The sequence below is a fragment of the Ursus arctos genome, unplaced genomic scaffold (assembly GCF_023065955.2).
Source record: "Ursus arctos isolate Adak ecotype North America unplaced genomic scaffold, UrsArc2.0 scaffold_24, whole genome shotgun sequence".
NCBI classification, from domain to species: Eukaryota; Metazoa; Chordata; class Mammalia; order Carnivora; family Ursidae; genus Ursus; species Ursus arctos.
The window spans coordinates 23,379,907-23,401,515 of NW_026622919.1; the positions used below are offsets into that span (position 1 = coordinate 23,379,907).

Here is a 21,609-nt window from a genome sequence, read left to right on the forward strand (position 1 = left end):
CGGGGAGCGTCTGCTCGCCGGCCTGGCTTCTGCCCAACGCCGCCCAAGAAGCGGGAGTGGATTTGGGTGGTCACCTTCCCTTTCCTTCCCGTATGGGGCCTAACACGTTGGATTTCAGCTCTGTATTTGTGCCCCGGCCGCGCCACCAAGCCGCAGCCTGGTTTGAGGGCCTGGATGAAGACAGAGTTGGCGGCGAGGTGGGGGCTTTGCTTTGTGAATGGGTGTGACTGAGCCTGCGGGCTCATGGATGTGTTTACTTGGGGGCAAATGTGAATCTGTGTTTATAAGCCAGTGTGTGAATGTACATTGGTGTGTATAAATGTCTCTGTGAGTGTGAATGTGTGTTTACTTGTGAGTGTGTGTGAACGTGAACGCATGGGTTCCAGTGCAGAGTTGGGATGTGTGAATGCCCCTGTGTTTATTTATGGACATATGAATATGGGTGTGTATTGTGACAATGTATATATTTATTTATGTGTGATGTCAGCCTGTAAGTGTGTGTGATTTGTGCATTTGCGTATGCCAGTATGTGTAAAAGAAGGTAAAGGGAGGTGTGTGTGTCCTGTTGGGGTTCACTTGTTGGCAGCCCCCAGAGCCAGGTGCACCAGGAAAAAGAGCAGACCCCAGCACAGAAAGAGAGGGCTAGCAGCAGAAGTTGGAGCCAAGGGGCTCTGGGATGCAGGACTAACCCTGCGCCCCCCCCCCCACTTTAGGGAAACACAGAAAATAGGTCATCTGTTCATTTTTAAATTGTTTTATTTCTCCATCCTTCAGGTACACATACAATATAAAGAGGATCACAGGGGCTGGAGGGAGCAAAAGAGCATTAGGCAGGCCAGGTGCACAGAGGGGACACTTGAGCTAGTCGGTGGGTCCATGGGGCTCCCTAAGGCCCCTTCAGTCTGCTACTGGGAAGGCGGGGGGCTCAGGAGGACAGGGAACCACACACATTAGTCCAGACCCACAGACCACAAAGACAGCATCAAAGAAAGGGGCTTACAAAACAGCAAGATTTTACAAAGACCTTACAATAGCGACATAGAAAAGGGGAGGCAGAAAAGCTACAGAACAGGTCGGTAATGTTCTTCCCACATCGTACAAAACAAACCCGCTGGACTTTTCTATAGGTAGTATTTTTTTTCAGTGTTAAGAAACCAGAATTTCACCGTCTCTCCTTAAAAAACTTCAAACTGCTTTCCACTATTTAAATAGTTTTCCCCTTCCCTACTTAATTTGAGTTTCCTGGTTCAGTTCTCAGAGCTGGGCTTCACCCTCTCTCCCTTTCTGGCTCTCTTCCTCTGCCCTTTCTCAGGCGCTCACTCTTCCTCGTCCTCCTCCACCTCGGCCTTGTCCTGGCCTGTGGCCCCAGGACCCGCGGTCTTGTTCTCCTTTTTCCATTTCATGCGCCGGTTCTGGAACCAGATCTTGATCTGTCTTTCGGTGAGACAGAGCGCGTGCGCGATCTCGATGCGCCTTCGCCGCGTCAGGTAGCGATTGTAGTGAAACTCCTTCTCCAGCTCCAGGGTCTGATAACGGGTGTAGGTTTGGCGGCCTCGCTTTCGGTCAGTCCCTGCGCACAGTATGTAAAGGAGAATAATCAGTGCGTGTGGGAAAAACCAGGAGAGCGTCTCCCTCTCAGACCCTTAGGTTTGGGGTCCGTGGGTGGAAGAGCCCATTTCCCCACTAAACCACATTCTTACTTTCCATTCCCCAACGTGTGCCTTCCCTCTTCCCTCAATGTGCAGGCGTTTCTAGAGGCCTCCTGAGGCAAACATCCCCATTTGCCAACCAGAAAGTCTTCCAGCTTAGGGCTTCTGAACCCAAGATTTAACCAGTTGGCTTTTGAAGGCCCTGCACCTAAGGGGTCTATGTGGGATGAAGGAAGGTTAATCTTCCCATCATCCCTGAGACCAGACACCCTAAGATTCCCCTTTTGGATACGGACTCTGATGGTCTTTAGGGTAAGAGGCAATGGAAACCATGCAAGTGCCCCTGGAGTGGGGCTCTAGGCCTGGCCTGAGTGCTTTTCCCAAAAAAGAAAAGGAAACAAAGGAGCCTCACAGACCCAGTCTCTCTCTCTCTCTCTCTCTCTCTCTCACACACACACACACACACACACACAGAGCCTGTTGTGGAATGAGGAGGAGGTGAGAATTTGCAGATTTCCTTGGAGCGTGGAGTTGGCCTGAGAGCAGCTGCCCTCTGAGGACTCTTTTCCAGTCAGTGGCTCAGGAACACACAGGGCCAGGCTGCCTGCCCACCTGCCCAGACAACCCAGTTTTCCAAATCTATCTCTGGGCCTCCAGGAAGGCACAGGGGAGAGAGCAGCCTGGTTTGGGATGGAACATGAAGTATCTGGGGAGCGGGGGCTGAAGGGCAGAGGAGAGCTTTCCAGGTTAGGCCAAAACCCTGAGGAGCTGTGGGGGAGGTTGTACTGGGGGAGGTGCTGGTGCCAGCCCTCCTGGGAAGTAGACATGGGAGGAGAGCCTAGGGGCCCTAATTTCAAGTCAGATAAAAGCCAAGCTGAGATGTTTACGAGCAGAAAAATTTGGGCTTTGATAAATCAACTGGAAAGGCAGTTGAATTATGAAACAGGTAATGGGGACCGTGACCACCAATACTGATGGCGTAAGAGCTGGGCTTCTTCTAACCGGACTGGGGAGGCTCTGACCACAAGTCTTGGACCTTCTGAACCTTGGGGTTGGCCCCTGAGTCCAGGGCAGCATGAAGAAAGATGTCTGGTTCAGGCTAGTCAGGAGAACCCAGACAGCCCCGGGTCTCTTGGGGCTCCTGCAGCAGTTGGCTCAGTGGCCTGCACTCTCTAACTCGTGATTTGGCTTCACAGAGTCGTAGTCTGTCCCCTAAGAGGACATTCACCCTTCTGGAATGATACCTGCAAACTTGGTTCTGGCCAGTTCTCCAGGGGGCACTTAGGAGCCCGTGGAAGGGCACCTGAGGAAGCCAGCTGGACTCCTGCGAGGCTTCTGACCCTTTCTCTAGTTCTGCTTCCCCCTTCCCAAGTTCACTGGGGGGTCAGGAGCCTCATCTCTCTTGGCCTCAGCCCCCCTCTCTCCACCTGCCTCTCTGGCTCTGTGTCCCTGGCTGGATCTTCATCTCTTCTCATACCCCCTCCTCCCGCCAAGTCTCTAGAGCCCACCTCTAATTGTCCAGAAGGGAATAATGGGGGAGCGGGGTTGGCTGGGAAGGAAGGGGGAGGGGAGAATTGCTCTGAGCTGCGGGCCCCCTCCCCCAGACCTCCAAGCTGGGGCTGGGGGACACACCCAGAGCTGAGATCCCCGGCGGGGGAAGGGGGAAGGGAGGGGGGAGACCCTAATGGCTATTCTCTGCAAACCCCAGCCTTCCTCCACAAGACAAACGGCCTCGTCTCCAGCCCGTGCCGGCGCGGCTGATAAATATTTAAAGCTAAAAGGCCAGGAGGAAAGGTGGGGGGCGGGCGGGGGGCTCGGAGCGCCACGGCGTCGGCGGAGAGAGATCCGCCAAGGGAGCAGAAGGAGCCTGAGAGCACCGAGCAAAAATGGGGGTGGGGGCGGCGCGCCGGGTTGCGGCCGAAGGGCTGCCGCGTCCCCAGGGCCGACCTCCTACCGGGAGCACTCTGGACGCGGAAAGGAGCACTTGGCCGGGAAGGGGGCGCCTTCCGGGGAACGTGCCCGGGCCGCTGCGGCTCGGGATGGCTCGGTGCGCGGCGTTACCTGAGCTTCGCATCCAGGGGTAGATCCGGAAGTTACTCTCGGCCGCCAAGTCCGAGTCCCTCTGCTCCTTGGCGCCCGCCGCCTTGGCGGAGTCGCCGGGACACACCCCGGAGAGGTTCTGCTCAAAGGGCGCGCAGTGCATGTTGAAGGAACTCGGCTCGAGCCCGTAGCCGGCCGCGTAGACGCCGCCTGCACTCTGGCCCGCCATGCCCCCCCCGCCGGGGTACAAGCCCTGCATCGAGGCGGCGAAGGAAGCGCCCGAACCCGCTCCATAGCCCGGGCGCTGGGGGTTGGAAGCAAACGCGCAAGAAGTTTGTTCAGGGAAGGCTCCGGTAGCGAAAACCGAACTTGCGGCTGGATATTTAGAAAATAAAGCATTCGCATAATACAATGAACTCATAATTTGGCCGGATGATTTGTAGGCAGGGACGTTTTAGTGTCGGTTTTACGAGATTCCTTGATATATTACAGAATTAGAGTCCAGATTTACACCAAAAAGGACCCCCTTTTTCCTCTCCGGACCACGTGACCCCGCCCACGTGACGTCCCCTCCGCCAATGGCCGGGCAGCCTCCCCACGGCTCCCGGTAATGTGGAAAAAATTGTGTGGCGTTGGATTTATAAAATATGATCAATAATGAATGGGAAAGCCAAGCCCTGTGGATTGGGGCTGGGGGCTCAAGGGCCGCTGTCGACCCCCTTGGGCTGGAGGCAGCTTGCAGGCGAGATTTGGGGAGGAAGGGATTGAGTAGAAGGGAAAATAAATAACCTCCGAGCGATCCGTGTTGTCACCCCCCCCCCACCTCCCCAGCCGGTTACCCAAGGAGAAACAAATGCAGAGATTGCCCGCAACTGGGTGGGGGGGGGCAGGTCAGATCTTTATTAATCTGTGCCAATTCAGCCTGGCTGGGCCTTTGGGGGAACTTCGTCCGGTTCTCCCGAGGTGAGGAGCGGAGGTGAGCCTGGCCTCCTGGCTCGCTCTCGGTGCCCCCAGACATACAGGCAGGGATGGAGTGAGGCTTCGTGGGTGCTCCTACAGGCGCGGGATCCAGCCCACGGGCGTTGGATGCTGCGGTTTCTGGTGGCTTAAAAAAAAAAAAAAAGGTTTGAAAATAAAAAAGGAAGGGGGTGGGGTGGGTGGGAAGAGAAAGGAAGGGAGGAGGGCGGCCTGGGTATACTGCTCTCCTGGTTCCGGGAGGCGGATGCCTCAGTCGAGCGTGGCTACCGGAGAAGCCGGGGCAGCGAAGAAGGAAGGCGGCGAGCCATGACCTCGGTGCTGGGCGAAGGTGGGCAAGTCGTAGAGAGGGAGAGGCGGAGAAGAGCATCTCTCCTCTCCCCTTGCTCCCCACCACCACCCACCAATCCGAGAAAAATAAATATATAAGCTTGTTCAGCGGCCCTGCACTACACATTTATCCACCCTTCCCCCCCCCCACGCACAAACAGGACAGGGCCCACAGAAACAAAGGGGGAGGTGGTGGGGGATACAGCCACCAGCCCCGGCGCATCTCTCCAGCGTGGCCTGGGCGCCTGGGTCTCGCGCCGGCAGCCTCGGAACGCGAAGGGAGGGGGTTTCTCTGGGCTCCCCTCCCCCGTCCCTCTCTCCTCCAATCAGGCGCAGCCGCCTCCCTCAACCCCTGCGCCCCTGGGCCAAGGGACTCGCACCACCTGCCTCCAGCCCCCGCCCCCTCCTTTGGGCTGCCTGGCCTGGCGGGCGCAGGAGCCCGGTGACCGACTCCCCCCAGCTCTGCAAGGCGCCGGGGGCAAATGAGGAGCGCGGGCCGGGCCAGTCTCGGGTTCTCGCTTGTAAACTTTATTGTAACTCTTCCGCCCTTTTCAGGCGCAGACAACAGAACAAAGTATAGAGGAACAACAAAATATATAATTAGCCCTCCCACCCCCCAATAAAGCAATTCACGGATACAGGATACATTCTCTTCACAGTAAACCTAAGAACACTTTTAACAATTGCCCACAGCGCGCATGCTAACTAAAGTAACCTCTTTTGAGAAACACTTAAGACGAAATTGCCAAACCAAAGGGGGGGGAGGAAAAGAGAGAAGCAAGAGAGAAAGCCAGCGAGCTAGGGAGGGCAGCGGGGAGAGAGGGGTTGGGAGGGAGAAATGAGGACGGAGAGAGAGAGAGAGAGAAGAGAGAGAGAGAGAGGAGAGGGAGACAGAAAGAATTACGGCGTGAATAGGCAGTTTCATGTTGTTGGGAGAACTTAGCAGAAATCGGTACCTCGGTCATTACAAAGAAGCACGTTCAAAGGAAAAAAGACCATTGCACAAGGAGGCTTTTTACATGGGGCGGGGGCGTGGGGGGCTCAGCCAGGCCGCAGCCGCTCACCCTCGCAGGGCGAGGGAGTCCTTGCTTAAAATCCTTTTCTTTCCCCCCCGGCCCCCAAGAGAAGGGAAGGAGATCCACGGCAGCTCACACACAGAAGCTATTACGAGATACTACCACTAGCGGGGACTGGCGCGGCGGGGGACGCTGCAGCGGGAGGCCGGGCTCCGGGCCCCGCTCGCGGGGCCAGAGCTCTCTCGGGCGGGGGCGGGCGACGGCGGTGGCGTGGTCGGGGGACCCACGGACGGAGGGCGGCCGCGGCCCTGGCAGTCCCAGCTGGAGCCTACTTCTTGTCGCCCTTCTGCGCGTCGCCCTCGTCCGCCGCCTCCGGGGCCCGCTCCAGCTTCTGTTTCTCCAGCTCCTCCTGCTCGCATTTGCTACTGGGGAACTTGTCTTTGTTGTTCTCTTTTTTCCACTTCATCCTCCGGTTCTGGAACCAGATTTTGACCTGTCTCTCTGTCAGTCCCAGCGCATGCGATACCTCGATCCGCCGCTTGCGAGTCAGATAGGGATTAAATAGGAACTCCTTCTCCAGCTCCAGGGTCTGGTAGCGGCTGTAGGTCTGTCGGCCTCGCCTGCGTCCGGCGGCTGCTGGGAATGGGGGAAAAGGCGAGACCGGGGCGGGGGGGGGCGGGGGGAAGGGAAGGTGGGGGAGGGGGCAGAGAAGGAGAAGGTTGGAAGATTCGTGAACCAGCCTAGGAGACCAGTATAATAAGGGCAGGGAACCTTCTACCCCGTGCAGGGGCGGGGGCGCTGGGAGGCCGCGGTCAGCGGTGTGGGGGGGTAGTGAGAGGGACCAGACACCACTGAATCTAAGGGAGCCAGAAAGGGGGAGCCCCCTCCTCTGGTAACCAGCACCAGAGAGTTGGGTGAGGGTGGTTCAAATCTATTAAAAGTGCCATAAACTTTAGAAGGAAGGATGTGAAGGAGGGGGGAAATAAGAATAAAAAAAGACGGGATGGGGACGAATGGACCCACCTTGAAAAGCCCCCAGAGCCTCTGCCCCAGAAGAAAAGTTTCTTCAGGGTAATTAAACTATAAAGCAATTGAGAAGTGCAAAAGTTGAGCGCCCCCACTCCCACCACCCTCTCTCCACTACCCCCATAAAACAGTAAAAGAGGGAAAAAAGGACGAGAAGAAGAAAACTAAGGCAGGGTGAGGGGTTTATGGATTCAGGAAATGTCTCTTAGCGACCCCCCTTCAAGGGAAACAAAAAAGATAGGAAGGAAGGAAGGAAGGGAGGGAGGGAGGGAGGGAGGGAGGAAGAAGGGAGGGAAGGAAGGAAAGAAGGAAGGAAGGAAGGGAGGAAGGAAGGAAGGAAAGAAGGAAGGAAGAGAGGGAGGAAGGGAGGGAGGGAGGGAAGGAGGGAGGAAAGAGGAAAGAAGTGGGAGGCGATCGGAACGGAGCAGGGACGTCTTCCAGGAGCTGGAGGAAATGCTCCCGGCCTGCCCGGCCCCCTGCCCGGCCTCGGGCCCTCCGGTCTCCCCTCCGCCCCGGCCGGCCCCGACGCGAGCTCACCTTGCGGGCGCATCCAGGGGAAGAGCTGTGTGGGCGACGGACTCTGCTCTGAACCCTCGGCCTCCTCGCCCAGGCCGCTGGCGGCGGCGAGCTTGCAGTCGGCGTACTGCACCAGGTCTGGATCCTGCGCACCGAACAGGCTCTGCCGCTGCAACGGGTCGTAGCCGTAGAAGTTGCCCGGGTCCCCGTGGCACGCCACGGCGCACGGGTTCTGCTGGTAGGGAGCGGTGGACAGCGACGACGGCCCGTGGTAGAACTCCTGGATTTGCGACGGGTGCTGGAAGCTGCCGCCGCTGCTGGGACCGTACACCACGGTGGGTCGGCCGCCCAGGTCCTGGGCGAAGCCGCAGTCATAATAATTGGGGCGCAGGGACTCCCCGGTTTTGTATTTGGAGAACAGTGAGTTGACGAAATAAGAGCTCATTTTATTGAATTTTGAGGCGGCGGCGGCGGCGGCGGCTGTAGTTGGGGGCTGTTGGGGAGGGGGTGGGGAGGGGGAAAGGGAGGGAGAGAGAGAGAAAAAAACGCGGATTCGCCGGCTCCTAGTCACCCTCGCCAGGAAAGGAGAGGGAAAGGGAGGAGGGGGAAAAAAAGAAAAGAAAGAAAAGGCGAAGAAGATCTCGAAGCCGCCACACTTTTTGTGATTTCCAGGAATAGAAAAGGACAGCGAAGCCTCCAAAAGTCTAAGCTTGCATGGCAGCCGCGGCTCGCTCGCCCTCCCCCCACCCCCCACCCCCCAAACAAAAATATACCGCCACTTAAAGAGGTCCTCGCTTTACATTTCGAAGAAGGGATGCCAGTTCATAAACAGTTTTCGGTGATTTACTTCCCTGCAAATGAGTTGTTTCATATTTTGCACTGTCTTTTCATGATCATTTGCATCCATTAGAAACCCCGCATCCTATTGGCTTCTCCGTACTCCTCCCGGACAGAACGCAGAGCGAGGGTGCGAGCGAGAGAGAGCGAGCGAGAGAGAGAGCTAGAGCGAGAGAGCGCCAGGGAGTGAGGAGAGAGCGGAAAAAAAAAAAAAAAGGAGGGGAAGAAAAAAAAACACCCAGGGAGAGCGAGGGGGAGAGGGGGAGAGAGGGGGAGAGGGAGAGGGGGTGAGAGAGAGAATGAATACGGATTAAATCTGTTTAACTACCTACATTAATGAGATATCTCTCGCCTCACAACAAATCAAATACCTTCGCAGACCACCCCCAAAGACTGATGTGGGGGAGTCACGGAAAAAAACACGCACACACACATACACAGCGCGCCAGGCGTAGGCACGCTGTTAATTTCGCGATTTTAACGAGGCAGTTGGAGTCTTTTTAAATGTCAGGGTCGCTTCGGAAAAATGTAAAAGAACACGGTTTAATTGCGCCGAGTTTTAAAAGGTCCTATAAATGTAATTGGTATTTTAATACAAGTTATCAAATCATACAGCTTCCTCTCCTAAACATATTTTCAAACAAACGAGGTAGTCATATTTAAGGCTTTAATGATCAATTTCCTTATTATTGATAAAGGTTTAACTATCGTGTGGAGAGAATTGGCTGGGTAACCGGCCCCCCAAAAACGGCTGTAAACTCTTTAACAAACTATAAAACGCAATAAAGCCGGAGTCTGTTGTTGTTTATGCCGCAGCGCATAAAAGCTGTTAGCATTTTACGAGTTCTTTCCTCTACAGCTATAAAACTGCAGCTTCGAACGCCCCGCCGCCCGACTGCAGCGCGGTGGGGGTGACGAAGCCGAAATGAGAACGATTATGGGTTTTTTCGGCGCAAACGGTGACTTTTCTGAGATTTTCACCTCCTTCAGCTGTGGCCAGCACCTGCCCCTACCCCCCCCCCAGCCCCCAAACCACCTCCTCTCTGCCCCACCCAGGCCACTCACCAACTTTCCCTCATTAAACAAACAAGCAAGGATTTTCTTTGGAGAAGGGGTCCCGCAGGGCATGAGGAGTACCAGGAGGGGGGAAAGAAACTTTCTGGTTAATGGGCAGTGGGGAAGCAGGGAGCGAAGTTCACCCTGCGACCACCAAACCCACAATTTTGTACAACCTCCTTGGCCTGCAGAGAAGTGCTGGGATGGAGAGGAGGGTCTCCAGTCAGCGCTTCGGGGAACCAACTTTGTGTGATGGGAGAGGGGCCTGGTGCCACTGGCAGGATGACGCCCAGCTGGGGTGTCCCACTCCTGCACCCAGGCCTTGGGACCTATTAACCAAGCTCAACTGGCCCCCCACATTCCAGGCCAGCTCTCCACACCTTCTGTGGCACCCTAGGGTGAGAGGGCACCACCGAGCCCATCACATCAAGGGGAGGGAAGGGCTGAGGAGGCCGCTGCTGGACACTGAGGCCCAGGTGCTTGGTCTTGAGGCTTGCCGTCCTGTCCTCTCCTCTGCTCTAGGTAGAGGCTGCAGAGTGTAGGTATGGGGCAGGGGCACCTTGTAGCTTTCAGCGTCCTTTGAGCCATCATCACTACCTAAACTGACCTTGGGGTCTAGGGGATTGGGATCCAGCAAGGCCACGGAGTTCCCCCATTTTCTCTCCTCTCCCCTGGGGGAGTCTGTAGTTAAACCCAACTCCCTCTCCAGCCCTGAGGACCTGGGGCTGAGGCACAGCCTACAAGGCCCAGCTGACTGGGTACCACCCTCTCCTGCCTTTGCCTTCCCCAGCCTACCGGGCCTACTGAGGGGGGCGGCCAGGTTTTCGAAGGCCCCAGGCTCAGGGTCCCATGGCCTCCTGAATCGGCTCACTGGCCAAGGAAAGGAAAGAAAGAAGGGAGGGAAAGAGGGAAAAAGAAGGAAAATTTCTAGTAACAAAGGTAGAGGCTCCCTAAATACATTCAAGCCATTGTTTATTCACCAGAGAGTGGTTCACTTTGGAAAGGGGCTTTGGGGGGATCCCACGTACCCCAACCTTTGTAAAAATGAACCCGTCAGCTTTTTCCAAGGGGAAGTTCCCAGTAGAGTCCCTTAGACCTTCAAAAGTGAATCGGGAGAATGGGAGAGGGGCTGAAAGGGAGGAAGAGAACGGAGAAGAGGAGGGGAGAGAACCAGGGTCTTGGATTTTCAGTGCGAGGCTGAGGGGGCGGTGAGGCAGCGGAAAGCAGAGTTAAGTTGTTGCCGAAGAGAACATTTTTATCAAGTGCGGGGGATTTTATGGTCATGATTTGAGGACTCACCGGTGAGGTAGAAATTCAATGGCTTGTTCTAAATCATCCCTACACTGTGCCAGAAATTCCTGATGGAAGGAAAATGTTTCTATTATAAGAAAAAACAAGAAAGAGCGGGGAGATAATTTATAAACACCCAACGGAGCGCAGATTTATTAGAGAAACTCAAGTTGAGAAGAAACTCCGCTTGCCTCTTTGCACCAGGTCCTGGGGGAAGAGAAGAGAGACCGCGGCGGGGCTAATTTTAAGGAGGGGTGTGTGTGTTTCAGGCAGGTTTGTCCGGACGGGGGATACGGATCAGGCTGGGCTGGGAGGAAATGGGAGATTTAGAATTAAAAGGGTTATGGGCTGACAATGCGCGGGTCTCAGAAGGAAAATTGCCCGAGTCCAGGCCTCCAGCTGCTAAATTGCCAAAGGACCCTTGTCCCCTAGGTTTGCCGGGGCCGCGGCGCACGGAGCCCGAGCTCTCACCTGGAAACCACGGAACGTGGAGAGAACCGAGCTCCTGCTTCCTGCCGCCGTGCCTGCCCCCACATCCATCCGGAAAACGCACACTTTTTTTTTTGGCTTGCCCAACTTGGGGCGCGCAGAACAACCGAGAAAACATACGAGACCTCCCCACGCCTCGCCCGCCGTTCTGGGGAGCCCCTGCCCCGCGCCTGGGTCACCCGGCGCGCGCCCAGCCCCAGACACGTACAAAGGCTCTGCAGCCTCTGTCGGTGCTGACCAGCCCCGCCGGCCGTGGGCACCTCCGAATCCCCACCGAAGCCGGGGATCCATTCCATCCGCCCCCAAATTATACCCCCACACCCCGGGCTGGCTCACCCGGTTCCCTCTGCTGCTGATCCCGTTTCGGGGCAGTTCCCTCTCCATCCGACCTTCTTCTACCCGCTCGCCCCTTTCACCTGACCTGCATCCGCATCCGCAGACATTCCTCTAGCCCCCCTCCCAGAAAATCTCATTTTTCCGAACCACTTCTCCTCTTTTATTTTGCCCATTTTCCTATTCTTCTTCTTCTTCTTCCCCGTTTTCATGCATTTGTTGCCCTACCGACCACAGAAACGGTGAGAAGCACTGAGACCTCCTCCTGAGGGAAATTCAGAAAATTGACCATTTGAGGGGAGGGGGGCAATACGCTATATCTGAAATCTATAAAATTGGGGAAACGGCCATAATGAACCCTATATTTTTATTACGCGCAAATTATTCATGACTTTTGGTAGCGCTCAGTTCACAGATTCAGGGCCGACCAAGGTGCGAGGTGCCTCCGCGAGAGTCCGCAGCCGCCGCACCGGGGATTTTCGCGTGGAGCAAGGGTGCCATCTAGCGGTCGTCCTGAGAAAAGGCGCCGCCGCCGCCTCCGGCTCGGCCGGTTTCTTCGGAGAGCCAGCCACCAAGGCGACATGCGGGAGAAACTTTCATTATTAGCAGAAAAGGGGCAGGGAAACGAGAGCAGGCGAGAGAAAAGGCATCGGAAATCAGGAAATGGCTCATGAAATTGTGCATATAAGCTAAAAAAAAAAAAAGGCAAGGGGGTTAGAGAGAGAAAAAAAGAAACCATAAGCTTTTTTCCTCTCCTACTTACCCCTGCCCCCCCCCCCCGCCCCTAATTTCTGGCGGACACCGCCAGGCAGTGCGCCGTTTATGGCCCGTAAAAGGGGGAAGCCGAGCACTTTTCAAACCCAACACGATTGTTTCAAATTCTGAGAAGAAACAATTGGGCTTTTTTTTGGGGGGGGGGAGGCCTGGGACGGTTGGAGGCGGCTGTAAAAGGATCAAGAGGCTGCCCGCGCCCAGACGTCTGGCCCCGCCGGACCCGTGTGTGTGTGTGTGTGTGTGTGTGTGTGTGTGTGTGTGCTCAGGGGGCTTCTCGTTTATGACGCCCGATTCTGGAGGGGGTGTGAAGAACAAAGACGAGAGTCCGAATTGCGTTCTCTGAAGCATGTGTGACAACAAAGTGTTCTCCCCTCCCCTGTCCCTCTTCTCCCCTCTTTGCCCCCTGGGGCGCCCGGAAACCCCCAGCCCCGCGGCCTGGGCGAGTGAGGGTGGGGGCCCCGGAGCTTGGCCCACCCATTCGCCCGCCAGCCCCAGAGCCCAGGCCCAGCTGCGGCTCTCGCAGCTCCGGAAAGTTTCCCCTCACTGTTTGCTTTGCTGCTGTTTAGTTTCTTAACCTTCAGAAATTTATACGCTATAAACTTTTATAGCGGTCATATTCTTTTATTGCTGCGCGCACGGCATTGAATTCCTCTCCCGGCTTCTCCGTCTCGCACTCTCGCTGTCTCCCTCTCTGAATCTCTCGCTCTCTTTTATGACAACAGATTTCCCCATCTCCGGCTTCCCAGCCTCCGCATCTTCGCCTTTGTTTGTCTTTAAAGAAGCCACCCCCGGCTCGGGATCCAGACGCCGCCGGAGGCTTCCCCGGGAGGCCTCGCCCCCTGCCCCGCCGCTCTCCGTCCGGTTCCAGCCGCGCCTTTGCCTTTCCTCTCGGCGGAAGCTTGCCTGCTCGGCTCACCCTCCGCGCCGGCTGGCTCCAGGGAGCCCAGGATGGGGAGGGAGCCTAGTCTACACAAGCTCTAAAGCCAGATTCATTTTATAACCCGAATGGAACCCTCCTTGGAGGATGCGGTCCCGGGACCGTACCCAGTGCCGTACCCAGGAGCTTCGCCTTCTCCTGCCTTTGGCTATCTGTCCGATTGTATCTTTCGTTCGCTGGAGAGGGGTAGGCCTGGCCTTTTCACTTCCAGGCACCTCTCACTCGGGCCACGCTTTGTCCCCACCTCTCCCCCAACCCTCGGGGGCTCGGCGGGCGGCAGCGCCGCCGGGGTGGGCCTGGCGGGAGGCTCCAGCGGGCGGCCGGTTCCCCCGCGCCAGCCCGCCAGCCGGGCAGAAGCCCAAGCCCAGCGCCTGGCTCACACAGGCAAGGCCGCGGGGAGCAGCGGTCTTCCTAAGAGGCTCTGGCGGGGACACCACTGTCTGATAGGGACAGAAAGATGCCTCTGGAAACCGAATTTAGTTTTGGGGTCCGACTGGGGAGTGATTTTTTTTTTTTCTCCCGAGACACTTCTCCTGTCCCTGCCTATCTACGGGAGCTGCCTGCCCAGGCCTCTCCCTCTACCGAACTCCACCCGCCTTACACCAAGGCTGCTACCCCGTGGCTCAAATTGGAGCCTCAAACTCCGAGTGGGGGCCGGAACCCTCGGAGGGTCACTCCTTTTGAGTGGAAGGAAGGACAGCCTGGCTTTCCTAAGGCCTCTCTCTACACCCAGTAGCCCGGCTACAGGGAATGGCTGAAGGAAGTTAGTGCCTTCCCCCCTTGCATGCTCTTTTTAAGTGGCCAAACCAAGGTGATGTTCTCGGCCAGCTGAGAGGAACCGCTTCCAGGAGTAGCAGCGCAGGCCGTGCCTTCCCTCTGGCTCTGGAGTTGGTAGGGAGGTCTCCAAGGCCACTTTCGAGGAAGATCTCATTGCTCACTGCAGACCCAGACCCCTCTCCAAACCCCTCATCTTTCCTTCCACCCCACTCGGGTCTCCCAGCTCTCCTGTTGGAAGGCTCTTGCTCACTTTAAGCAGAGGTCTTGGGACCTTGGGTCCAGACCAGTTCTCAGCTCCGCCAGGAAGCCTGCTTTGCAAGGTCTAAGGAGACGTCTCTTGGACACAGAAGTCTCTCTTTTTTTTCCCAGCTACCCTCCTGGAACTAGGATCTCTACCTCTGGCCAGGTGAGGAGAGCCAACACAGAATGAGACACAAGGAGAGATTTATTTTCTAGAGTGATATATATTTTTTTTGTTCTTTCTTGTTTTTTTTTTCTTCCAAAACAATCAGAGCTCTAGGCCCCTCGCCCTCCCCTTTCCCACCCACAACCCTCCCATATAAGCGACAACTGAAAACAGACCAGACGATCACCCCCAAAGAAATCACAAAACACAGCACAATTTCACGACAGCCACCGACAAAGCAAAAAAAGTTCTACTGGAATGTCCCCCCTTGCAGGGTCGGGAGAAGCAGGAGCAAGAAGAGTTCATGGAATTGAAGGGGACTGGACAGATGGGGGAGCAAGGGGAAGAAGGGAAACAGAGAGTAAGCTTCGGCCCAATGCTTAGGTGCGATTTGGCCTCTTTCCTTTGCACGCGGGACCGCGTTCCCTACAAGCACGGGCAGCAGCCGAGCAGACCGCCAGCCAGGCCCGAGTGGCGGGAGGCAAAGCCTGGCGCCAGGTCTCGTTCTGCGCTGGGGCGGGCAGCGGCCGAGTCCGGGGCTCCTCCGCTTGGGTTGAGACCTTGGCAGGATGGGGAGGAATGCGCCAGGCTCCCCGGCTGGAGCCTTTGCTCCTCCCGGTCCTCCACAAGTTATCCCGGAAGGGAGCTCCTCGGAATCGACTCACAATAAATTCTCAGTAGGACTCTCCCGACCTGCCTTTCCTGCCTCTGGTAGGGTTGAGCTAGCAGGGGATGGAGGGTGGATGGGGGGGGGGTGTTTCTACAAGGAGCAGCTTGACTCGCTGATGCAAGGTGGATTTGGCCGAACAGAGCTGATTTCAGAGCTGGGGAGGATGTGGACGGAGAGCAAGAGAAGCTACAGTCTCTGTCAAGCGGGGCACAGATGAACAGACAGACGACATTGTCAAGGCTTACGACCCGATTTGACCTCCTTTTGTTGGAAGGAGAGGAAAACAACATGCAGAATTAAACATTTCCTGCAACAAAATGTGTGTGTGTGTGTGTGTGTGTGTGTGTGTGTGTGTAACACCTTCATAACTCTTAAGATACCGTCATAAGACCACTGCTGCCTTTCCTTGGCCCTTCTCCCCCACCAGCTTGGGGGCTGAGCTTACCCCCATTTGGCCTTGGGTCCAGAGAGGGTACCGTTGGGGATTCCATAGAGATGGTATGGTGATGCTGAGCCCTTTGGGCTACAGAGCCTCATTCAGGAATGTCTCTAGATATTTTCTTAATGTGTATTTGTGTCAAGGGTAAAATCTGGGCGTGCTGGTGGTCTGAGGACTGTTCTGCCAGACTTGGGGTGTGATGGTCCGTATTTGGGGTGTCACTTCATTTGAGTGTTGGCTGTGAGCTTTCCCCGTTATTACTGTGGGCTCCAGGCTTTATGGGTGTGGGCTTCTGTTGGGCTGTAGGCAGTTGGAGTGTCCCTGGGTGACTTTGGGAAAGGTGCTGGTAGGGTGTGGAAATAGGTAGGCTGGAAGTGAGGGGCTGGGGCTTCCCAGAAAAATTAAGGGGGGTTGCTAGGGGCTCAACTAGGGTCTCTCTCTCCTTGTGGCCCATCGCCTTGTTAGAAGCCAACTACATGTCTACCTTCTAAATCAACAAAACTTCCTTCTGAGGCTCAAGGAGAAGAGAAGGACAGGTTAAGGGCAAAGGAAAGGAGATGCTTTAGATGCGGAAAAGGACTTGGAGGAGAAAGACTCCCTTCCCCATTCACTTGAATACATCCCAGACAGCACTGGCCCTGTCGCCATCACTTATAAATACGCGTGAGATGGGGAAGGGGCGGGGAGGGCTGGGGGGGTCTTCACTCTTTGCCCTGTTCCTTATTCATTTTCTTCATTTTCATCCGCCGGTTCTGAAACCAGATTTTGACTTGTCTCTCACTCAGATTGAGGAGTCTGGCCACTTCGTGCCTACGGTCCCTGGTGAGGTACATATTGAACAGAAACTCCTTCTCTAGCTCCAGCGTCTGGTACTTGGTGTAGGGACAGCGCTTTTTCCGGGAAGAGCGAGCGTGCAGCCAGTTGGCGGAGGGGTTGGCTGAAAGAGAAGCAGCGATAGAATCAAAGAAAGGAAGGGGGGGTGAAGGCCCCCACGTTCTCCTTCCAAGAGAAGGTACCCCTGGCCTCCACTCCCCATCTTGCTTTGCAGAGAGGGGACCTGGGCCTTCAAGTTCCCAGAAAGGGTCCCAGAGATGGGCCAGGGGTTGCTCTTGACACCCTCTGGTGAGGGTTACTTGGACAGAGTGGAGCCAAACACGTACCAGGCTTTTCAGCATTTCCAAAGCTTTGGCTGCCTCAGGTTCTCTCTCACTCTCCTTCTGCACTTGGGTCCCCACTGATTGGGACTCAGGTCAAAGCCCAGCATGGCTAGAGAGTCTCCCCCCGCCCCCAACAGGCATCACCAGACTAACCAGAGGTGGTTGACCTGAAGGGTCCTGGGCTTGGCAAGTCTGGGGGGAGGTTAGAGAAGGGTTGGGCTGGGGGAGAGCGGCTTCTGTTCCACCACAGCTGAGAGACCTCCTGGCTCTCCAGTCCAGTCCGGGTACACCCCGCCTTAATCACAAGCTTGCATCTCTTAGCCACATAGCAGCAGGCATGTGTGTCTGTAGATATCTTGCCCCCCCCACACACACACTGCAAACATGGGTCTGCACTTAGAGACGCAAACATCCAGCACACTCCAATTCACATGCAACCCAATTGCAACCATTTATCAACTCCGGCCTGTGGACAAGGGAGCGCCAGGGGCTCACAGATAACTTATGGTTGCAATAGTCTCTCCTTTTCTGCTCTTGCTCAGCTCGCAGTTTGGGTAAAGCAAGTTCAGGGCAATTGGGAAGCAAGATTGCTCCAGTCCCAAGGTGGGGAGCCATGGATGGTATGGGGGTAACAGAAAGCCCTTCACAGCACACCTAACTCTAACTGACTCCCTGTGGCGAGGAGGAGCAGAGAAAGGGGTAATTGAATGGGGGGGGGAACAAAAATATATACAGGCTTGTCTCCTTTTTACTGTCTCTCTCCCTACCCTCCCGAACTCAGAAAAGTTGCCAAATAAAGCAGAGCCAATTAAAAATAACAGCCACCCTTTGCTAGATTCTTCTCCCCAAATGGAAAGCACTGAATATATTTTTTAAAAAATAATCTGGTTCCTCCTACACTAAGTACCGTGTCTTACCAATTCGCAGCGCTATTTCCTTAATGTGATTGCCTGGGATGGGACCCGCAGCCACATTAAATATGAAAGAGGAAAAAAACTGTTAATAATTGATCCTAGCCAAACCACTGCCTTGCCGTAATGGCCTTTCCAGGCAGAGTTTGGGGGTTTGGGGTGGGGGGTCTATTTGGGTGCGAGCCGGGAGGTTTTGGGAAGAGCCCGTGTTACTCAAACGCTAGTTCTCCTTCTTAACCCCGGCAGGCTGGAGGAGGTGGCTCCCTGCAGGGACCTCAGAGGAGTGGGGCGGCTCACTATCCTAGAGCAGATGAGGACGCCCCAAAGGGCCTGTGGGCCACTAGGTTGATGGGAAATCTGGCAGGGCAAGCAGAGACGGACAAAAATCCGGCCCTCACTCCCCCAAAAGAGTAAGGGGTGAGGACTTGTTCCGGCCAGCCTGGGGGTTATTGTTTGAAGCTAAGAGCCCCCAACCAATTTGCCTTTCTCGACCTTACAAACAAAAAATACGAAACTCCCCCCCTCCACCGCACATCCAGCCAGCAGCACCTCCTGGAAATTAGCCAGACTTGGGGTCCTGGAGGAGCGGGAGGTGAGGAGTAACTACCATCCGAGGGTAAAGTTCTCCGCCTTTCCGCAAGCCTCTCTTCCCCCCACCCTTCCTCTCCCCAGGGTCCCTTCGGGATCTCTCCTTCTCCACTCTGGCTGTCGGCCCCGAAGTTCAGAAGCGATTCCCGGACTCCCCGAGAGGCGGACAGCTCCGGCTGGGGCTCGGGAGCCCCGCGGAGCGCAGCGGGGGCTACAGAAAAGGAAGCTGCAGCCCGGGCGAGGATGCCAAGGAGGGGAGGGGGCGGCCGGAGGGAAGGCTCTCGGGGAGGGGCCGGCGCATCCGGGGAGGGGGCTCAGTCACCGGGTCCTGGGCTTCCCCGCCCCTCCCGGCGCCGGCAGCGGACCCTGAGCGGCTACTGCTTGAGATCCGCTAGGAACAATCCTCCGCCAAGCTGTTGCATCGCAAATAAAATCCTAATGAGCCCCCTCCCACTTCCCCTTGGCCGGTTTTTACGGTCTGCGCGTGGCGCGGGGAGCTCTGCCAGCCGCGCGGCCCCGGGCAGCCCCGTGCGCTCCCGCCCTCGCCCGCGCGGGCTCTCGGCCTCGCTGGCTGCCGCCCGGTCCCCGGCCCCGCCAGCCCCTCTCCCGGCCGGCCGTCGTCCGCCTCCTCCCGGGCTCTGAGCCCCAGCCCCGGGGGAGTGGGGGAAGGGAGGCCGAGAGAGCCGCGAGGTGGTGCCTGCGCCCCAGTTCCCTCCCGGACGCGGAGCAGTGGGGGCGGCGCTCCTCCCGCGGCCTCAGTCTCCCCTTCGGGGGCACCCCGCTTGCTTGCCTCCTTCCTCCCTCTTCCCTCCTCCCCCGCTCGCTCTCCCGCCACCGCTGCGGTCTCCCTTCACATTGTCCGCAGTTTATTGCCTCTCCCCTCCCCTCCCCCTCGCCTGGCCTTCGGCCTGGTATTTCCTCACTTTTTATAACTTACTTTGATCCGGCCTCTCTTTGTCCTCGCTTCCTTCGCAAATTTTATTGTCCCCGTAGCCGGGTCTTTGATTAGACAGGACGGCCTCCCTGCCCGCCGAAGTTTCCAAACTGTACTCGGGCGTGCCCTGTTTGAGCAGCTCCCCAGGCGCGCCCAGCAGCGGCTCCGCCTTCACCGCCGCCTGGCCCTGCCCGGGAGCAGCTTCGCCGCGCGGCGCGGGCTCCAGCCAGGTGCGGAGGTACCTGCTCTCGGCCGGCGGGACGCCCTGGGGCTGCAGGTAGGGGTGGTAGACGGACGGCAGGCTCCCGGACGCGTGCGGGCTCAGCGGCGCCCAGGAGGCGCCGAACACCGGCGCTTTGGGCTGGAAGCTGCACGAGGGGAACTCCAGGTGCTCCGCGTGGCCCGGCTGCCGGGGGCTCGCGTACTGGCCGGAAGGAAACTTGGCTGGAGGAGCGTCCTCACTCTCGTGACTTATGATCGAGTCGACATAATAGCTGCTAAGCGTCCCAGAAATGGACATTCTCAGACATTATCCGGGCGCTCGCAGGGGGAAGGGAAGCGCTCGCGCGGCGGCGCCCAAGCAGGGAGAGGTGGCACCCAGACCGGTGTGAGGGCTTTCGGACGCGACCCCCCCAGCCCCCCACCCTCCCACCCCCACCCCCTGCTCAACTTCTCAGCCAACAAAGTACAGTGGAGCAGCCCGGCTCAGCGCTCCTTGCAAAATGATTGGTCAAAGTTTTTCCGACTGCCTGATAAAGCGTCAGCTCCGACATAAATCAATCGGGCGAGGGGGCTGCGCTCTCGCTGTCATCCGTCCTCACCGCATTCCATATCGAGGATGGATTGTTTTATGCTGATGCAATGTGCTATCACGTCAGGGCTCCGGCGGCCACGTAACCTCAGCCGGAGCTGCCGGCCGCCCGCCCGCCCGCCCCCCCCTTTTGCAGGAAGGGGGGTTGTTCTCGACATGGGGCGGCGGGGGCGGAGGAGAGGCGGAGGGAAAGCAGCGGGCTGCCTCGGGAGGGATGCAGGCTGTGGAGCCCTCTCCCCAGGCGGGTCCGGGAGGAAGAGAGGGAGAGCTGGGCAGAGGGAGGGAGAGAGCCAGCCTGGGGCGCAGACGGAGAGGCCCACAGCATAAAGAGGAGGTCGTCCTGCCCCCCTCCACCTCAAACGCATTGCCACTCCACCCCGCAGGCCTCGTTTCCTCTCCTCTGTCCCCTTGACATAAGATGTTTATTAAACAGCAGTGCAGCGGCAATCCACTGGAGATGAAGTAAAGGGGATGGGAGAGAAGTTGGGGGGTTTTATAGGGCGTTATCCGCTTTGGAGGGTTCTCTGTGACCATGTTGGGAGGTTTACAGGCCTGGGAGCTTCTCCTGACCCCTCCGTAGCTGAGAGAGGAGAAAGGAGAATAAAAAGGGGTGAGTGTCCAATGATCTGGTCTTAAAATTTAGCTATCCTAAAATTAGAACCTATGTGAGGTTAAAGGTATTCATCAGGCTCTGGAAAGTTGAGCCTCTGGAAGAGTTTAATCCAACTAGCCACAGCTCCTTTAAATTTCTTGGGCCTCTCTCTGGCCCTGCTCAGAGGCAAGTATGGAGCCCGGGGGTGGGGGCATAGCCATGACTCCTTTCCTTCCCCAATAACCACACAGGCCCTTAAAATTGCCCATTGGGAAAGCTGAATGTGAGAAAGGGTTAACAGAACTTCCCTAAGGTGTCAGCAGAGCAGAGGTATGGGAAGGGGTCCCACGGTTATATCCCCTTACACCCAGGGAAGAAGGGGACCAGTGAGTTTTCGCTTCTTCTGGATGGCTCCTCTCTCCAGGCATTGTGGTCCTGATAGATTTCCAAATATTGGTATTGGGTACCAGTGTAGACAGCCTGCGGGTCAGTCTCCCAACCACCCGTCGCCTTCCCTCCTGTGAACTCTGGCTGGAGCGTTCAGATAGGCTGTTTTATTGGTATCTACTCTGCAGCCCTGCGCCTGGACTCCCCTGGGGCCACCGGCTGGCTTCCTGGCTCATCTCCCAGCCGCTGCTCCTCCAGCTTCTGCCCTGGGTATAGCCGCTTCTTGTGGTGTGGACGCACAGGGACAGGGAGGCGCAGCCCTGGGACAGATGAGATTCTCCTCCGGTTGGGTTGTAGGAGCAGGCTGGGGTGGGTTTTCTCAGCATTGCCGGGCCCTGGGCCCTTAACCGATAGGCTGTCCCCAGCCCTGTCCTTTTAACAAAAGCGGGGTCTTTCTAATTTGAGGTTTTATCTTTTTTGCCATGTACCCTCTGCCGTGAGAAGGCTGCGATCACCTCCGCGCGCACACACACAGGCACACTCCCGCCCGCTTTTCTTTTCCAAATGAAGCCATCTCGTGTCATTACGTGTGAAATACGAGGGTGAAGCGCCATATTTCTTCACATTATGGCGATTTCAAAATGATTTTTTAAAGATCAATGCCAGCGC

At 56.7% G+C, this 21,609-nt stretch overlaps 3 protein-coding genes across 4 annotated transcripts; all 3 read right to left on the reverse strand.

The window, feature by feature from the left end:
* Positions 1-738: 738 nt before the first annotated feature.
* Positions 739-4,246, reverse strand: HOXB7 (homeobox B7). Its single transcript, XM_026513069.4, has 2 exons — positions 3,711-4,246; positions 739-1,570 (listed from the first exon to the last, which is right to left on the reverse strand). Exons 1-2 carry the CDS (start codon positions 4,108-4,110, stop codon positions 1,317-1,319), a joined length of 654 nt encoding a protein of 217 aa, XP_026368854.2. The 5' UTR covers positions 4,111-4,246; the 3' UTR covers positions 739-1,316.
* A 1,263-nt stretch (positions 4,247-5,509) lies between these two features.
* On the reverse strand, positions 5,510-7,997 carry HOXB8 (homeobox B8). Of its 2 annotated transcripts, none has more exons than XM_026513068.4 (2): positions 7,574-7,997; positions 5,510-6,643 (listed from the first exon to the last, which is right to left on the reverse strand). In XM_026513068.4, the coding sequence occupies exons 1-2, from the start codon at positions 7,995-7,997 to the stop codon at positions 6,339-6,341; spliced, it is 729 nt and encodes a 242-aa protein (XP_026368853.1). In that variant the 3' UTR covers positions 5,510-6,338. The 2 variants fall into 2 exon arrangements, with proteins under 2 accessions (XP_026368853.1, XP_026368852.1); XM_026513067.4 differs by having other exon boundaries at positions 5,510-6,646.
* A 6,492-nt stretch (positions 7,998-14,489) lies between these two features.
* Positions 14,490-19,762, reverse strand: HOXB9 (homeobox B9). The gene is made up of 2 exons (XM_026513071.4): positions 19,154-19,762; positions 14,490-16,497 (listed from the first exon to the last, which is right to left on the reverse strand). Exons 1-2 carry the CDS (start codon positions 19,668-19,670, stop codon positions 16,262-16,264), a joined length of 753 nt encoding a protein of 250 aa, XP_026368856.1. The 5' UTR covers positions 19,671-19,762; the 3' UTR covers positions 14,490-16,261.
* Positions 19,763-21,609: the final 1,847 nt, after the last annotated feature.